General features: G+C 38.5%; 1 protein-coding gene across 2 annotated transcripts; it reads right to left on the reverse strand.

The window, feature by feature from the left end:
• Positions 1-633: 633 nt before the first annotated feature.
• Positions 634-11,606, reverse strand: LOC106675917 (putative E3 ubiquitin-protein ligase HERC3). 2 transcript variants are annotated; one of them, XM_076886872.1, is made up of 23 exons: positions 11,343-11,606; positions 11,129-11,249; positions 10,821-10,897; positions 10,376-10,597; positions 10,187-10,278; positions 9,715-9,845; positions 8,720-8,844; positions 8,562-8,635; positions 8,365-8,480; positions 8,176-8,235; positions 7,710-7,815; positions 6,883-7,078; positions 6,637-6,785; positions 6,410-6,526; positions 5,319-5,420; positions 5,032-5,199; positions 4,784-4,918; positions 4,478-4,644; positions 4,308-4,374; positions 4,151-4,221; positions 1,865-2,048; positions 1,679-1,781; positions 634-1,347 (listed from the first exon to the last, which is right to left on the reverse strand). In XM_076886872.1, exons 1-23 carry the CDS (start codon positions 11,566-11,568, stop codon positions 1,130-1,132), a joined length of 3,027 nt encoding a protein of 1,008 aa, XP_076742987.1. In that variant the 5' UTR covers positions 11,569-11,606; the 3' UTR covers positions 634-1,129. The 2 variants fall into 2 exon arrangements, with proteins under 2 accessions (XP_076742987.1, XP_014266977.3); XM_014411491.3 differs by having other exon boundaries at positions 4,478-4,650.
• Between the last annotated feature and the right edge of the window lie 7,271 nt (positions 11,607-18,877).

The raw sequence follows: 18,877 nt of genomic DNA on the forward strand, positions 1-18,877 counted from the left end.
CTAATAATAATAATAAATAACAATAACAGCAGTTACTGTTAAGCTTTGCCTGGCAGTGTGCAATATATCAAATATGCCTGGAAAAAATATATACTGTATATTTCATGTATAATATATATCTTGGCTCTGTATGATGTTGCTGAGAGCAGATATTCCCAATATGATCATCTTAGACCTGCAGCTGTATCAATGAGCTTGGAGCTCCATCCACTTACTGTTTGAATCGTTTGTGGAGGCAGACATCCACAAACTCGGCTTAAAGCCAAAGGATTGTATTTTGAACTCTGAGACTTCCACAGAGTCCAGCATTAACAATTTGGAATTGGAAATGAGCAAAGTGCATCGAATTTCAGTTTTAATTTATTCTAAGCAAAGCTTTAATAAAATTTAATCCACATCTGAAAAACTGAACAGTGAAAGTTTTGTTCAGAACGAAGATTAATTCTTTTATGGTGTAAATACTTTTCATAGAATTTTGATATTTAATAAATATCACACATGTCTACAATGACAACATTGCATAGGCTCAATATGATTTACTGAATGCAGTTATTTTGAATATTATTTGGATATTTGAATATTTTATGAGATGTAACAATAAGGAACACTTCCTCCAAACTATATAAAAGCATGTATCACATTTTTATTTTTAGTAGGTGGGATTTCTTTGGTATACATACATTCCATCTACATCACAATCAGCAGCAGTACAACTAACTACAAATGCTACTCTTTGGTCAGCAATTCACAGAGTGCAGCATTACAATGTTATGTCTTCTGTTCAGTACAGTAAAAAAAATGGCATTTATTGTTGCCAACTCATCATCATAAATTTTTTATGTTCCAGAAACTAAACTAGCAGGCAGAACACACAGCGCGAGAATGGATGAGATCATGACGCTGCACAGAGGGAGACACAAACAATATATACACACCCAAGAGGGAGTCAGGGCAAAGATCTCAACCTCAGACTATTAAATAAATCCAAACCAAAAGTCCAAAACGCTGGGTAGAAGACGCAGGATCATGACAGTAACAGTAAGTATGTTTCAGTAACTGCAAACGCTAGACTTGATCAACAATTACTTTTTACTGTTCAATACAGTAAAAAACTGTCTTATAATACTGATCACTTATGGATCCTCTTATTGTTGCTCAGGGCCTCTGTGAGTTTGGTTTGCATGATCTCCTTAGTTGAGTAGAACGGCAGCTCCAAGGTCGAGAAGCACGTGTGTGTCTCAGGATAGTACTGGTCATAGGAGAGGTCCTCGACTTCTTTAACTTTGACTTGCATCTTGATTTTGTCCATACTGAGAATAGGCACCCGGTCAAATCCTGTCACAAACCCTAGAAGAGGAAAAAAGCAGAAATCGATGAATGTCGTGGAAAAAGTGGAAGTCACTGAGTTTTATTTTGTGCATAACATTATGGCCTGATAGCCCTCTGAAGTCACACTGTCAGTTCATTCATGACTGCTCATCCACCTCAGCAGTTCATCAAATGCTTTTTCCTACTAAAGACCAGATACCAAATGCACAAATTAGGAAATGTAAAAACATTCTGGAAACAAATGAACTCAGCTCATAAAACACGAATATTTTACTTTATTAAATCCTTGCAATTTGTGGCTTTACAAGATTAGCACTCATTGTTTTATATGATCAACTCAAATACTTACAAAGGAAAGCTTTCTTCTGGTTCTCAGTCAGTTCATCAAAAACCTCCCAAAACATCTGTATGGTGGGATGGTCTGCGCTGTATTCACCTTCATAATGTGTGTTCTAATCGTAGTGAAAGAGGCTGTTAGATATACTAAAGATAATTTAAACTATAATAGAACTGCAGACAAATTACAGCAGTTTACCTGTTTCAGCTTTTCCCAGTCACTGAAGTCTTTGCCCACCATCACTTCTTGCAGCTCCTTTGGCCTGAAGAGTTTCACCAAATCCCGCTCACACACCAGGAAGAAGCCTCTCTTGAACTCCTGAAACACATTCTCCACTGATGTGTTGAAGGCATGATTCACGTAGGCATCCACAAACTCCTTCCTGTTTGGAAGATAAAAGTAGTGATTAAAAGAAACACATCCACGCTTTGGTCAAATCATGAACTGTTCTGTTCCATTTTGTTTAAAGAGTGGTCGCTTTATATCTCTGCCATGGACATTTCCCATTAATTACTTGCCAATAAACATGCAAACTTGTGGTGTATCTCAAGGATATCAGGGCTCTAGACTAACTTGTTGCCATGGGCACACCGGCACAAAAGTTAGGCACACTCAAATTTTTCAACCGCATCGCTTAACACCGCAGTTTTACATGTGCATCTTTTTGGGGGGGAAATTGCAGTCCATACATATAACATTCATTTCTAAATTATTAACTAACAATCTTGTGCTTAAAGTGCTTTGTCAATATTGTAGAAAATGTTAAACTTAATCATTATCTCGGCCTCCTCTGATGACCTGTTTGCTGTTGCATGCTGCTGAAAGGCAGTGGGGAGAGGGGACACTTGGGCATTTATCGCAGCATATAATGTGTTTTTCTGGATACACTGTGCTTTTTCAGCATTCAAAGATTGGTGGCAACGTGTCAGAGCACTGGCTATGAATTTCAGACGGATCAGGCCTTAACTTAACAAAAAAGTTATCAATAGTTCTTTTCATCTTTTCTTATTACCCAGAGCTACATCCACTTCTGTCGTGCCTAGGCTGCTCACTAGGGCTGGGTATCATCACTGATTTCTATAATCCATTCGATTCCAGTTCTCAAAGTCCTGATTCGGTTCAATTTAGCCTCAGACAGTCAGAAATATTATAATTCTGATCATTTATCAGTACTGATACATGTGAAACTTCATCAGAATTGTGAACATCACAGCAGATGCCTTTGTGTCAAAGTAACTGAGAATAAAACACCGAAAAACATGAAGGAGATTTTTCTGGCCTGGCTTTTTATAGCAGATAACCTTAAAAACATTCTGCAATATTCTGTAATTTTGCATAATTTTAAAAAGTTTAAATTTCTTCAGTATTGAACAACAGAAAAAACAAAAGGCTTTCTTGTCCGAGGTCATTTAAGTGAAAAAAAGAAAAAGAAAAGAAAAAGACAGCAGCCACAGCGCTGTAAACAACGGTAGACTGGTGGGTAATAAGCGAATGAATAATACAGAAAACAGAGATTGGAGACGGGAAACTGTTCTTGAAGTACAGAGAGAGATAGAGAGAGAGCTAGCTGTGCATGAAGTGTGATTTTAATAGTCGTGGAAGCAAAACAGCAAAATTCATGACAACATTGACCAAATGTGAAGCGCAGTTTGCTGCTTCTTTTGCTGCTGGCTCGGTGGATTTTGGTTGGAGAGACAAAACCTGCAGCTCAGAATCAGCGCAAAAAGACGTAAACACAGAGCGGACCCGATGCATCAGAATCGCTAAGCTCCGACAGCGTGTCCGTCTACGGGCCGTCGGGTGAGAAAGCCGAGAAAGACAAAGCTGATTCTGATGCGTCGGGTCTGTGTTTACGTCTTTGTGTGGAATCCGTGTACCTGCTCTCATTTGCTGTTTGGTTGTTGTTGAAATAGTTTTGTGAGCTTTAACCTGAGAATCTGGCGTTTCTGGCAAAACTCAATTATATTTAAAAGTCAATTCAGGATTTAATGAATCGATATCGCTTTATTCAAACTACTCACCTCCCTCTTCCAACTGCACTTTCAACTGGACCAAGGCCAATCAGAGAGGTCCCGACCCCTGACTATCTCTGATTGGTTTAGTGACCACACGGAGAGTTGCAGAGATTTTTTTTTTTTTGTTACCTGAACAGTGCGACCAAATATTTTTTTAGGCGCACCACTGAAAAATTTGCTCGCATTTGCGACCAAATTGGTCGCACTCTAGAGCCCTGGATATACACCGAGTCTTGGTACTTTTTCTAATTAAATGCTTCTGCTTGGTCACAAAACAGTTTAATGTATGTTTCTTTGCAGATGACATCCAGTTATATCTTTCTGTCAGCTCCATTGTCACTGTCACTGTTGGTAGAGTCGTTAGATATTATGTGATGACTTGTTATTATCTCTAGCTTCTCTTTGGCAGGACAATACTATATTTGGTTTTAAAACGCATGTTATGAAAAAATGCTGCCATTGTCCTCACTTATTTTGACTTGTCACCAACTTTTCAGGACCTTCAGGATCAAGGTCAATGTCCTTTCCATCCCAGTTGATCTGTTGGGGAAAAATAGATATTATTGATTAAAGAAGCGAGTTGATATCAAAGCCGTTTTTGACTTAAAGTTGTGTTAAACACCTACCGAAAAATACATGTCCAGGTTTTCCAAGTCATCATCTTTGTAGTCCTCCAGGATGTACTGCAGACTCCTTTAAACACAAAATACTTTGAGATGATTTGTGGAACCAACCAGCACCTAACACTACAAATATTTGCACAATACAGCAAATACAAGGGAACTTTCTCCCTTACTCTCCAACACTTGTGTTGAATTCTATCAAATCCTCCAGTGAAGGCCTTACACCGAGCAGTTTCTTGAACAGCACCAGTGGGAAGGGTAAGTAGATGATGCACTGGTTGTACAAGGCCAATCCACACAGAACTCCGAACAGGAAGAAACGCTGGTCTTCCTGAGTTGCCTGATGCTGACAGTAGAGACATTTGAAATTGTTTTCTTGAATTAAGGAGTAATAAATCAGCAATCACAATTGTTAAATAGTTTTTGAAGTCAGTCTCGGTCTATTTAAATTATATTTTTAGTAACTTAGTAACTCTTACTTTTGAGGAGAACCATGCCAGTGTTTCAGAGTCATTGAACATGAACATCCCAGATTCAGCTGAGATCAAGTCATGAAAGACTTCATAAAAAAAGTCTTTCCTGTAGACGTCATCGATCATTTCATCAAACAAGACCTACAAGACAAAATTATAAAAAGTAAACAAAATTTGTTGTATGCCAAAATATTGTTTATATAACAATGTGTACACAACAATGCAAACATTTTGAGTTGGCTTGTTGTTTTTACCCTAAGTGGCTTCTTGTAGTCTGTGTCACAAGCATCCGCCAGTTGTTCAAAGGTGTCTTCCAAAATGGTTGCTCGCCTCAGGTCCAGTAAAAATACATCTTCATCGTAATCATCAAAAATGTACAAAAAGTCAAAGAAATTCTCCAAGTAGTAACTCATCTGCATTGTCTGGAAAAAAAAGTTCAAGATTCAACGTGTTTTTGTTTTGCCTACCTGATTACTTACTTTAAAGTGTATTTTAAACAGAGTATTGTATCACACCAAATTCATATAAGGATGTCATTTACCAGCTTGGTGTATTCAGAATTAGAGTCAAAAACCAATTTTTTTGATTGCAGGTCCATCACAATTGGGAAGTCACAAAGGAGAAGTGGCTCAGCTTTGGCATTCTAAACACAGAAAAGAAAACATACAGTTCTTTTGAGTTTAATAATGCAATTGTTAGCAATGCAGACATTTTCAGTTGGAACCACTCATTTTTTTATGATATGTTACATGCTGTAATGTGATTGTCATGATTTGGCTGTGCAGCAGGCAGGAAAGGACCCAAATGCAGACTCACGGAGGCGAAAGTAGACTCAGACACAGCTTTTTTTGCTAAATGGCAAAACAACACAAAACTAGACTGGAAAATTATATAAACCGGGCACACGGGGACACGCACAACCATGAGGGACATAAATACACAGGAGGATAACGAGAGAAGTAAGAACACACGGGGAATACAGCTGACACGAATGAACCTGACGCCACAGGGGAAGCACAACTAGACACACAGAACATGGAAATACGAGACTTTCACAATAAAACAGGAAATGTAGAAACATCACACAGGAGCCGACAGGAGGGAGCATGAGAGGGAGAGAGAGAGAGAGGAGACGAGAGAGACAAGACACAAAGGGCGACACAATATTCAAACATGACATGGTGACTGGGAGGACACAACACTCAGAGAAACGAGAAGGTCTAGGAAGACAGATAAACACAATAGATGGAGAAAATATGGAATGACACACAAGGATGGGAACACAGGCACAGAAGAGGGAAATAAGGCACAAAGACTAACACACATAAACACATACTGAACAAAAGCTAACAGAATAAACTCAGGGAACCATAACACAAAATGTCATAAAAACAGAAGAAACTCAGAATGCTGGGACCCAGAACCATGACAGTGACGGTAAATATAATGTCAGGCTGCATAATGGGATGTTAATATGAACAGATGGTGAAGAGTCAATGAATGATCGCACCCAAGGCAAATGACAAAAGAAAAAAAGAGAAAACAGCCATCACAAAAGCAGACCCAAACACATGACAGACACATCGCTTTAGCCTAAAACAGAAACAAAAGGCAGGGTTTTGTTTTGTTTACCCCGTTTTCTGAACGTAAATGCCACTGGTCCAGATCCTCATTAAGAAATGCTTCATCCAACAATAAATAAAAACTGCTCTCCGGTATCCTTCGAGATTCCGCAACCCTGCTGTTGGCCTTTAAAAGAAAAATTTTACTTACAATTTATTTTTGTTTTCAGGTTAAAAAAAAGAGGCATTAAGGCTTAAGAAGGAGTAAAATGACTGGTTTAAGATAATAACACTGACGTTGTACATGTATTTGAGGACTAGCAGCAGATTTCTGACCCCGGAGTTGCGGGGAACAGGCACAAAGGACAGGATTTCTGAGAGTGCCTGCTTCCACACGTTAATGTGTCGAATCATGGTGGAGTGCGACAGAGAGGACCACCAGTCGCCTGAAGAAAACAATAACGTTAGCAAAAGTAAAAACAGCAGATAGAAGGGCTTTAAAATTTCCATGTATAATAGCGGTGGTGGGTATAGGCAACATACCTATAATCTGGAGGCTTTCATTCGACAACCTTGTTACTGCATTGGCTACCGCCACAGCGAGCTTTATTCTCTGTTGCCGTGTGTGTTTCAGGACTGTGTGCAGAAGCTCAATGAGAAGAAGGTAGATTCTCAACCCCTCCACTCCCAGTGGTTTCTGATCGAGGGAAGGAAGCAGGCGTAGCACTGCAGCCTCGATCTGTTAGTTTGGCAAGGATTGCAAGGATCACTCAGCAGCAGGTAGATCAAAGGTGGACTGTTTTTGTGCAGGGTGGCATTCAGAGGAAAAATGTTCGGATTATTTAGGTATCTTATAAAAACCAGGATTCTTACCTTGTCACTTAGAGTGTATCCAGTTACTATTAGCAAATATCCCCTAAATTAGTCATATGCAAGTGTTTTTTTTAAAGGCGACTGTGCCTGTTCAATATGTGGCCACAGATAACAAGTACATTACAATAATATATACAATATATGAAATGATAATCATGTGTCTGCTTGATTAAGCTATATCAGGTTTTAGACTGTCTCAGTGATACAAATGGGTAGAAACTAGAAGACAGTCTAGACTGAGGCTTTGTTTTAGAGTTATAATTACATGTGAGTGTCTGAGATAGTCTGAGTTTTGTACATACTGCAACAGTCAAAATAACAATTGAAATACTCCCCTCCCCCCTCCAAGTATAAAAAGGATCAAATGAATGATTGTCAACATAGACATAAAAACAAGGAGTCATGAGTCTTGACATTTCTCAAATTATTGGAAAGATTATTTATAAAAACAAAAACAGAGCCTTTTCCTACAGATTACATGTATTCTAGTAACATACCTCTGCAAGAACATTGTCTTTCTTTGCCAAATTTTTGAAAGCATGCCGTGCATGTTTCATGTTCAAACCGGGGTACTTTGGTGAAGTTTGGAAATGTTTATCACCGCTAAGAACACAAAGAAAAAAGTCCACATTAAAGCGTTTCTTCTTCTGCATCAGCAAATATATATAGCAGCTAAAACATTACCGCGATCACCCAGTTAAGTTAAGAGCATGTTCACATTTGCTAATTAATTAACTTTTAACACTGATAGGAATATCATTAGTTTGGCTGCTATTTTGACATCAACCAATGTACCAGACAAACCCACACTGTGTCCTCTTATTCATGCTAATAAGAATCATCGATATCATTACAAATTAGCACAGAATAGCCATAAATGGCAGCGCTAAATTTCTCAAGCCAAAACATATTAGACCTACCACCGACAACCTGCCATGACATGGACATTAACTCTGTATTTACCTTTTTTCAAGGAAACTTTTATTCAGATAGGATGCAGAGGAAAATGCCTCCATGATTTCCCTGTGAAGATTTAATGTTTTCATTCAATTGCAGAAAAAAAACTTGCTTTCAAACAAATAATTTGAGTCACAAAAGCCATAAATCACCAGGCAAACCAACAAGCTGTAACTGCCAGTGCATCATACTTACTGTTTAATCTTTTTCCATGACTTTAAATCACATTCAGAGATCCATTTGTCAACCATGTTATCAAGACAGTGTTGTGATGCTATGTCACAGTCTGTGATTGAACCCTCGTCAATGTCCTGTGAAGGAAAGCAGTGACTGTTTACATATTCACACATATTCGCACCTCCTCCCATCACCTAATGTGTTAGTGTCAGTACCTCATCAGACCAGCATGTTGCAAATGAACAGTTTTCTCCTGCAAAGATGTTTCTGATTTTGGGCCCATTGGTGCCTTAAATGATAGGTAAACACGTCACTTCTTTCATAGATAAATTAATTGCATCCTCAATTTGTTTATTATCAGAGGTGTAGTTACCCTGTGGCAGTCGAACAGGCAGCGGCACAGATGGATTACTCTCCTCTCGATGTCCCAGCTGCCCTTGATCCCCACAACCAAAGGAGTAGACCCTCTTGGATTCAGTCAGCACTAAAGTGTGATTCCTGTGTAGATGATAATATACAAAATATTTAGACCTCAAACCCACACATACACTTTACTAACTGCTTTACTTTAAGCATTTTTATTTAAGATGCTTGATGTTGTCTCTGATATCTGTTAGTCTCTTCAGTGATAATATAATAACTTAAGGTGTTTTTACATTAGCATACTCATGTAACTGTATAACCAGTGATCTTTAAATTAATCTATTAAATTTTTTTAAACTCTATATAAAAAATGTATTCTAAAAGAATTGTGATACATTTAAAATGTATAATTGCTTCACATATAATTGCTCCTTTGTCCCACACGCCATCAAACTCTTTAACTCCTCTCTGGAGGGGAGAGGGAGGGGAAACAGGAGGACAAAGGAGGGGGGAACAACTAAGCTGTAGTGCCTCTTCACCTCACTGTGCAATACCTTGTGCAATACTTTTTGTAAATAGTCAATGGTGCAATAGACCTCAATACTTGAAATGTGCAATTCACTTGTATTTTTATTTTTATTCCTATTTATTCTATTTATCCCCTTTGTATATTTTATTTATATTTGTCTCTGTATTGTGTGTGTGTGTGTGTGTGTGTGTGTGTGTGTGTGTGTGTGTGTGTGTGTGTGTGTGTGTGTGTGTGTGTGTGTGTGTGTGTGTGTGTGTGTGTATATATATATATATCATTCTGTAACTCTGTAACTTCTGTCGGTGCTGTGCTTTTTGGAAATCGAATTTCCCAGAGGAACCCACCCGAGGGATTAATAAAGTTCTATCTTATCTTATCTTACATGGATGTGAAAGCTGAGAAAAATAAACAAAGAAACATTCCTTGTTAAAGCTGAAAAAAATTAGATCATGAATTAAACAGTATGTGTGTCGTACCTTCCACATGCAATCTTGGTGACCTTTGCCCCCCAGAGCTCTGCAACAAGTCGAGGACGCAGTTCGTTGCGTAGTGAGTTGTGACCGAGCTGTCCGTGTTGACCGGAGCCAAATGTAAACACTGCCCCATGCTGAGGAGCCAAACACACAACCACAGTGTAAAGTCCCACAGCCATTTACTTTTACATGACAACTATTTTAATATGTTTGCAAAAAATAAAGAATTAAGTTGCTTTTAAAATTTGTGTCCCAGTGGTAAGTACAGCATCAAAATCAAACTCCACAGAGCTTTTCATTCTCTTTCAGCTTTCTTTTTTCATGTTTAGAACTTGTAACTTCTATAGGAAGATGTTTTTGAGACAACATTCAAAATCCTTTTTTTTTGCATTCCTTGAATAATTTCATTTTTTTTGTTTAAATCCACACTCTTTACAATAATATATTAGTAAGAAAGGAGAGCATGTTGTCGAACCTTTGTCAAAATGGCCGTGTGGTCCTGTCCACAGGAAATGCGCTGAGCTTTCTTCATATTCAAACACTGAACAGGAGCTGGTGTGTGTCTGTCTATAAGGAAAAGGATTGTCAGTGTTATTATGTTACCAGATTATAATGCTCATTAACATACAATAAAGGTAGGACATTTATTGTAAAGCCACAGTACCTTTTGTGTCTCCCAGCCCGAGCTGTCCACAGTCATTTCTCCCCCAGCTGAAAACACCTCCAGAGACAGAGAGGGCGAAACTCTGGTCTCCTCCTGCAGCGACCTGGATCAGGGGGATCGCTGACAGTGATGGCACATGTTGAGGTGATCTGCAGACAGACTTTCTTGTACCCAGACCCAGCTGGCCCCTGCAGTCCTGACCCCACGTATACAGCTGACCATCTGTGGGAGAATCAGCTTGTCTCTGTGAAACACTCTCACTCCTGATATCTTCAACTTTTACTCAGAGTTTATGTTTAATGTCATGACATAGACCCTGTGTGGACAATTAGTAAGGCAACCAAACGTGTTTCGTATAAATGTAAGTTGGATGGACTGACTCTGTCTAAATTATTTGAGTTTTTCATTTACATTTGTAGCAGTTTATTGCAGAACTGTACTGTACCTTTGGTCAGTGCAACCGAGTGCTGACTCCCACAAGCAACCTGAGAAACCTGTTTGTTAGAAAAAGCTTCCAGTGGGCTGAAAGAGAAGGAACAGGAAACAGAAGAAAAATCCAAATAAACAGGCTACACACTGCGGGGTTAAAGGCCTAATCATAACAGCCATAATAAATCATTTTGCACATTTCTATTGCCAGTCTATGGAACATACTTTTTTTCTTAACGTGGTACTAATACTCCTTCTCATAGGACCAATAAAAACAACAACAACAACAATAATAATAAAGGTTTGCACATCTGTATCTGTTACCTGGGAGTGAAAGGTGGGTGTCTGGTGTCCACACAGAGAACTTTGCCGCTCACAGACAGCAGTGCGACCACATCATCGCCACAACTCACAGCCTCTATCTTCTCTTTGTGTTTCACAAACTCTGCAGATTCACAAGCCACAAACACAGCAGGCGTGAGTGGACACAGTTCGGTTAAATGTAGAGAGTGAACTTGTTAGTGACACCGATACTCACTCTGCCTGCCTCTCGCTCTTCTCCCATCCTTGCTCTCGTTTGTGCGGATAATGAACGCGTTTCCATTACTTTTAACGAAAGCCAGCACGTTTCGACCTGCCGACAGATCCGCGATGTGATGGCTGATGTTTAAGTAATGAACTCCATCATCAGTGGTCGTGCTGTCGGTACCGGAGCCGTCTTTCACGTAAAACCCGCGCTGACAGTCCTCTCCCCAGGAAAACATGTTGTCGTGTGTTTAGGGGCAACAGCTGATCCTCACTGTGTCACTCTGCAGTCTGTCAACAAGAAACGAAACTTAAACTTAAGCATGCCGCTGAACAGCATGAGGCAACAAAATCACAACAGTCGGGAACACGATAGTGAAACTGATAACAGATAATCATATGAGACAACAAACACCAGCGCAAGACGATTGCGCTGTTTTTCAGATCCATGAGTAATATTGATGGTATTAATGTGGCAACGGTAATGTTTATAGCTTTTATCCCCAATGTTCCATTCCATTCAATTCAATTTTACTTTTTGTAGGGCAAAATTACAACAGCAGTCAACTCAAGTTCCCTTTTGAATGACAGCAGGAGAGAAAATGGAGAGAACCCCCCAAATAGACCAACAACGCTGAGACAGAGGAAAAAAACTATGGCGGAGAGCTGACATTTCATTATCACCAATGATTAAATACTTGGATTACCACAATATGATGTAAGCTGGTATGTTTTGATCAATGGTTTGAATTTCATTTAAGTTAGATTAATTATATTGTTGACAAAAGAGAAAGCTGATGATAATGAAAACTAAATCAGTTAAAATGTTGAGAGGGTCAGCAGATACATGCGCTTTGACACTGATGAAGCAAAGTGTGTGTGAATATTTCTGTTAACTTTGACAAAATGGCAAAATAGTAAAAAGAAACTTATGGGAACAACAACAGGTTTAGTATTAACCAACCGGCCCATTTAACAGACACAGCAGCGATTACATTCCTGCACTCTATGATACTGGCTCATAGTGAACACTCTATTACAAGTTGGTCCAATACGAGCTTTGCTGCTATTGGGCCAATCGAAGTATGCTACAAAAGAGCATTGAAAATATTAGATAAGAAACCCTTTTCATATCACCATTGTCAACTTTGAGATGAAGTTATACATGGCTGAGGGACACACAAACATGTGATCGTGTTTAATTAATCATGCTTCATGTTGGACGTGAAAAAGAGTTAATGTATTACAAAAAGGGAAACATAGCATAATGTGTCAGTGCAATATCACCACAGTCAGAGCATGTGTAATACTGGGATATGTGCAATATAACTGATGTGTTTCCGTTATTATTATCTATATTGTCCTCTGTTGTCCACTCCTCTTGTCATTGTTTGGTCTAATATGATGTGTTCACTGTTTTTGTCTTTGTCACATGATCTGTAAATATTATCTCTGTATGTTTTTACTAACTTGTGTGTAACACCAACCTGCCAGAGGGTCTGCAGATGAAAACTAGCCCAAGTCTATAATCTGGCATATTTGCATTTGTGTAAAATGCTTATTAATATGTGCTGCCCCTCTTTCTAAAATAAATAAATAAATAAATATATTAAACTGATGAGAAGCTGTGTTCACCCCAGAAAGCTCCCAGAAATTTGGGCAAATGTCTGCTGTGAAATTTTTAGCCAAACCAAATTGCAGGTCAGTTTAAAGCCGAAAAGTAGTCCAAACTCTAAACCGTTCCTGAGATGCAGAAATGTTTTCACATAAAATTCATCGACTGTACTTCCAAACAAATTACACTTACAAATGCTTGTAACACAAACGATGAAAACAGTAACTGCAAAGTTGAGACCGAAAAGTGTTACAGTTAAAGTGATGAGGTGATAGCTGCCATTGGTGATTGTAACAAATGTAGGTTTTATTATAGCAGAGGTTCCGAAAGTGTCCCTAGAGCGGGCCAATAATAAGACCTGGGAATTGCACCACATGGGAACCATTGTCAGCTATAAATCATATCAGACAGATGCTTTAATTTCTTTCATTATTGAAAATTTGATCATTCTACTTAGGGTGCTGATCCAGAAACTGGTGCTTTCAAGTGCTTTCAGCACCTGAACCTCTTGCTTTAAGGAAAGTGTGACCATAACGCCTCTGTTGGCAGATACAAAGAAGAGCCTTCCTATGTATTTGCATGCTGATCGTAACTGTTTTCATAGAGAAACACCTTATAAAAAGCCTTATAATTTAACTTATACCTTTGATTCTTACAAGTGTGGTGTGTATTTGACCTCTGACCTATCTATTTGAGTTCTCATCTAGACTATAGTGAGGGTCTAAAAGATCCTAATGTTATTTAGAGCTATATGTTCCTTACTGCCATTGTTTGTTTTGGCAACATTTGGGAGATTATATACCAACATATGTGGATTCTACATATCACAATATAGTTTGCATACAAATATCCTGTCATCCTGTATCAATGTGAGTGATGTGATTTTGAATAGAATGACAAGCACACGTGTTCAGTCTAGGCTGAAAATGTAGACATTTGTGTGACAATGAAACATGCAATATTCACAATATAATCTTTTAGATAATTTTATTAAATTAATAAAATTAATAAAAACATATCTTATTGGGCACTTTAAATTAATAAACTCAATTTACAGTGCCCAATAAGATAAGTTATGTATTAGTTGACAAAAAAGAAAACCCCAATAATCTGACATTTCCCTCTGAGCAAGCACTCAGCGACAGTGGGGAGGAAAAACTTTCTTTTAAAAGCAAGAAACCTCCGGCAGAACCAGGCTCAGTGAGGGACGGCCATCTGCCTCGGCCGGTCCTGGAGTTTTTAAAATGACTTGTTAGCCAATTTAAAAAGTTACTTTGATGTCAACTAATACACTTAAACTGTCTGTCATGGTCCTGGGCCATGTTGGCCCAGTATTCTTAGTTTTCATGTATTTTTGTATTTTATTCCTTATTTAGGCCATGCTTCCTGGGTTGCTCTGTTACGTTGTTCCTTATGTGTTTTCCCCTTGTGACTCTTACCCCCGGGCTGCCCCTCTGTGTATCTGTGAGCCCTCGTCTCTCCTTGTGTTTTATTCCATGTTTTCCCCAGCCTGTTATGTCTGTGTTCTCCCCGTGCTCTCTCTCCTCCTGTCTGAACCTCTGTGTACTTCCTGTTTTACTTTGACAGTCTCCCGTCAGTGTTGCATTTACTCCTGCCGTGTCTTCTTATGATTATCAGTGTCACATGTGTTCCCCGTGTGCTCCCACTTCCCTCGTTAACCCTCTGTGTATTTATGTCTGCGTCTCCCTCAGTTCTGTGTCGCGTTCTCCCTCATTCATGGCTGTGTGTTTCTCCGTGCAATATGTTATAGTTTCCAGTTTAGTTTGTATGGTTTTTCTGTCCAGCAATAAAGCTGTGTTTTGAGTTCAATCCTGCCTCCGTGAGCTTGCGTTTGGGTCCTCATCCTGTCTGCACACAGCCGCAACCATGACACTGTCCTAATAATTTTAAACAAATATTTACAGGCAATCCTCATGGATTGCTTACAGAACATTCATTTTGTTTTGTTTGTGTGCGAACTCCGTATACCTCGACCCACATAGGTTTTAAACATAGGTCTGAATAATTTAATGTGAACACCGGCTTCTGCCTTGAATGTTTTCCACTCGTGAATAATCTCTCTTACTGTAGAATGATGGACTTTAAGTTTTTTGGAATGGTCTTATAACCCTCCCCAGATTGATGTGTAGCAGCATTTGCTTCTTCAAGGCCATCGCTGATGTCTTTCTTCTGTTGAGTTTTGTTAACAAACATAAAGCTTCAGACCAGCAAACTGGAAAACCTTCTGATTTTATTGACATGTTCATTTGCATTAAATTATTAGCAGCAAATGACTGCTTCTTACCCTTTTAACTCCAATGGAAACAGTAAGAGTGTAGTTTTTCACATACTGCTTCTGCATTTTGGCTCAACTTTTGCTAAATAAACATAGATGTAGTGCAATATGTGATGATCTGAGGCTGTGTTTACTCAGTTTAAAACCAGATCACTGATACTAACTCCTGAGCTGACTGTAAGTTAACATGCGCCACAAATAAGGGTCATATTTGGATTTAAAACAATCAAGAAGAAGCTACCACTGAATGCTACTTTCCCCTGCGTGACACTGGAATCAGTAACACATACTAAATAAAAGAAAAGTGAAAGTTACTCCCTCAAATTGAACCCTCCATACCCTGTAGGAAACTCACTTCCTTGGAAAATGGCAGTAATTAATTAACAATATGTGTATCAGTAGTGCTAAAAAGCTATTATATCAAAAAGTAAAGGGAAAACAGTCTGATGAGCTGAAACTGAAACAAAATGAAGCCTATCATTAGGAATGCTGACTTGTTGTAATGTCTGTTTGCTTTATGCAGCTTCAGTTCTTTTTTCAGTCAGTAGGTGGCAGCAAACTACAAACAATGGTTGCAATTTACACTCATCTGTTTTCATTAGAGGTAGAACCCAGAAGCACATCCACGTTTACGTCTACTGCTTGGTGCTACACAAAAACAGGCTCAACAGACTGAAAATTACTTGTATTTGGATAAATCCAAATCAGACGTCAGTGAAGCTCCATAACCACTTCTGCTTTTTAGTTTTCTCAGAAATGGATTAAGCCTACACCCAAACCTACAGATGTGTTCACTGACTTTTTCTCTTAGTCTGGAAATAGACTTAATCCACCCATTACTCAACTGAATTGATTATCATGACCCTCACTAATAGCCACTTAATAAGTTAAGAGTGATGTGCAAAACCCATTAGCCAGAGTAGTATAAATATTTAAACTTTTAGCAAATCCAGCAGGTTAATTAAGTGATTTCACATCATATTTTCAAACAGCTTGTCCATTATCAGTCAAACAGACAAATTCAGACAAAAGCACTACTGTCAGTGACTCAAACTTTAACTCTCAATCTGGGGCAGACAACACTTGGATTGTATGCCAGATTTACACAAATCCTCAAGTTAAAAGAAGACAGATTATGTTCTCAGATAAAGCAAGCAAAGAGGGCGAAGCAGCGAAAGTACCTGCACAATACATCCACATAAATCATAATGGAATTTCTTTTTTAGAACGCAGGAACATCAGGGGAGTAAACATCTGTTTCAATGTCTAATCACAGATTGTGCTTTCTGTTGTAAACGTTTTTAGTAAGGCATAATTAACAAAAAGGCTAGAGAGATGAAAGGATGCCAAGCTGATATCAGGCCTCAGTCACATGCATTGTTTCTTAAATTCTGAAATTAAGTGGCCAAAACTGCTGATGATGCAGCCCATCAGCTTTCATTGGCATTACATGATTTACAAAAATGGCTGAATGACTCGTGCCTTAATGTAAAAAAGACTGTATCCTTGTTTTTTAGTAAACCTAAAACAACTGTGGCTGCAGTAAAAGTTTTCTTGGGTGCACAAGAACTAGTTAATGTTGAGGAATTTAAGTATTTGGGAATGCTACTAGACTTTAAATGATCCTTTAAAAAACACATTGAAAAAGTAGTGAAAACCGTAAATGTTAATATACAGAACTCTAGACATATCCGCACATCATTAAAGGGACCACAATAGCCTTATGATCCACTCAGACGTGTTACATTCAGATGGTTTCAGCCTAAAAAGAAACAATGACATTGATCAACCACAAGTGGGAGGTAGAGTTCCTCCAATGTCCACACATTGAACGCAGAGATACCAACAAACACAAACGCACACTTTCAAAATGTTACTTGGCCTTGACCTTCCTGAAACTCATGAAGCATCTGTCACTTTTACAAAGTGACTTATTTGTTTCCAAGAAAAGACTGAGGAGATAAATCTGATAAAATGCTGACTAAAAGGTGAAAAACTGACAGAAAGAGCCAAGATCAATGTGCTTCTGTTTAGCCCAGTGGAAGCTAAAAATGCAAAAGGTTATCTTGAGGACATTATTCGCTTTAAAAACAACAAGCCCCATCTGAAATGTTAGCTTTGGAAAATGCTCACACTGAGACAGAGGGCACAAGCTATCTTGGAATTCATTTCCTTATAGGAAAAAGATCCACTGACTGTGGCTCAGAGCATTTTTTTTTTTTTTTTTTTAATCTTTACAGTGTCTTAAAGAGATACATGTTCCAAAGTAGCTGACAACAAAGAGGGAATTCAGGTGTTCGTGGACAGCGTCACTGCATCACATCCCTCTACTGAAACTCCCGCTCTCAGCAAAGAATGTAATATTCTTTAATAGTATCTATAAATATTAAATATTCTTTATTTATTTATAGACAACATGAGTATTTTTCCAGTTATTCCATAAGTTGCACAATTTGCATAAGTTTATGCAAATTGTGTGTGCAATTGCAGAAAGTCAAAGACACCAAATACCTCTTAACGTATTATTTCTTTATGTATTGAAATGTATTTGTATGCTTCTAAATGAAAGGAATTTGATCTATTTTCATTTTATTTTCAGTGAACTTCTTGCTGTACATGTAACTGGTGCAAAGGGTTGTGGATCAGATAGCCTGGACAGGAAAGCTGGTTTGCATGCTTGAAAAATTAAATGGGAACCACCAGGAAAGCCAAATGAAACAAGTTGCACACTTATGGCTGGTTCCATAGACTCCCATGATAAAATGGTTCAGCTATAAAAACAACATGTTCAGAAAACAGTTTTAGATCCGTGTGGATTTTGTTTTTATGCTTAAAGTTGGGGATGTGGCTTACTTTGATTGGCAGATGTCCTCCCAAAGACCGTTGAAGCTGCTAGCTATCTGCGAAACATGATCTCGGTTAATCTGAGTGACTGAACAGCCTCTCTCCACAGTGTTTGTGTTGCTGGTGCCTTTAGGTGCATTTTAATGGCATGCTGTGAGGTCCAGCCTGTCCAAGAAGTTTGTGCTCCACCTTTGGTGAGTCGCCACTAAAAAGCAGCTGAGGGTTGCACATAACGCCCATTATTACTTCACTTTGCTGAAGTTTGTCAGAGCTGCTTGGTGATTAGGGGTTTTGACTTCTACCTGTTATTATTTTTTTAGTCTGTGACTGTGCTTTTTGGGTTGTATTGCTTAAACTTTTACACTTTAATGATTAACCCTGGAGAAACCATGGGGTCAAATTTGACCCCATGGTTTCCCTAGAAAACCAATGGGGTCGGCTCTGACCCCATGGGTTCTCCAGGGTTAAATCAAGTGAGGTGATTTTTAATATGTGGATTTAGGTGCTAAATCCAGGGTGCTAAAAAATATTCTCAATCAGATGTATTGTCTTGTGTTACATTCATACACAGCAATCGATACACCTTGATAACCAAGCTAGCAAGCAATAGCTGAAATCTTAAAACCCCTTCTTCTGGTCTAAATATGGCCATTTCGCTAATATAATGGCTGTGAGTCCAGACTAACTTGTGATGTTATGGTGGCTACATTATTCTTCTATATACAGTCTATGTGCAAAAAACAACAACTTGATTTTTTTTTTGAGTAATACACATACCAACTTTAACATTTCT

This window comes from Maylandia zebra, linkage group LG7 (genome assembly GCF_041146795.1).
Source record: "Maylandia zebra isolate NMK-2024a linkage group LG7, Mzebra_GT3a, whole genome shotgun sequence".
NCBI classification, from domain to species: Eukaryota; Metazoa; Chordata; class Actinopteri; order Cichliformes; family Cichlidae; genus Maylandia; species Maylandia zebra.

Bases quoted from the DNA above. Each gene is read 5' to 3' on its own strand.
- LOC106675917 (XM_014411491.3), bottom strand. From the start codon at position 11,568: ATGTTTTCCTGGGGAGAGGACTGTCAGCGCGGGTTTTACGTGAAAGAC. The intron at 7,816-8,175 runs GTAAATACAGAG...TTGTGTTCTTAG, and splicing joins AAAAGTTTCCTTGAAAAAAG to CGGTGATAAACATTTCCAAA. The intron at 2,049-4,150 runs GTGAGGACAATG...TCTTCCAAACAG, and splicing joins TTGGTGACAAGTCAAAATAA to GAAGGAGTTTGTGGATGCCT.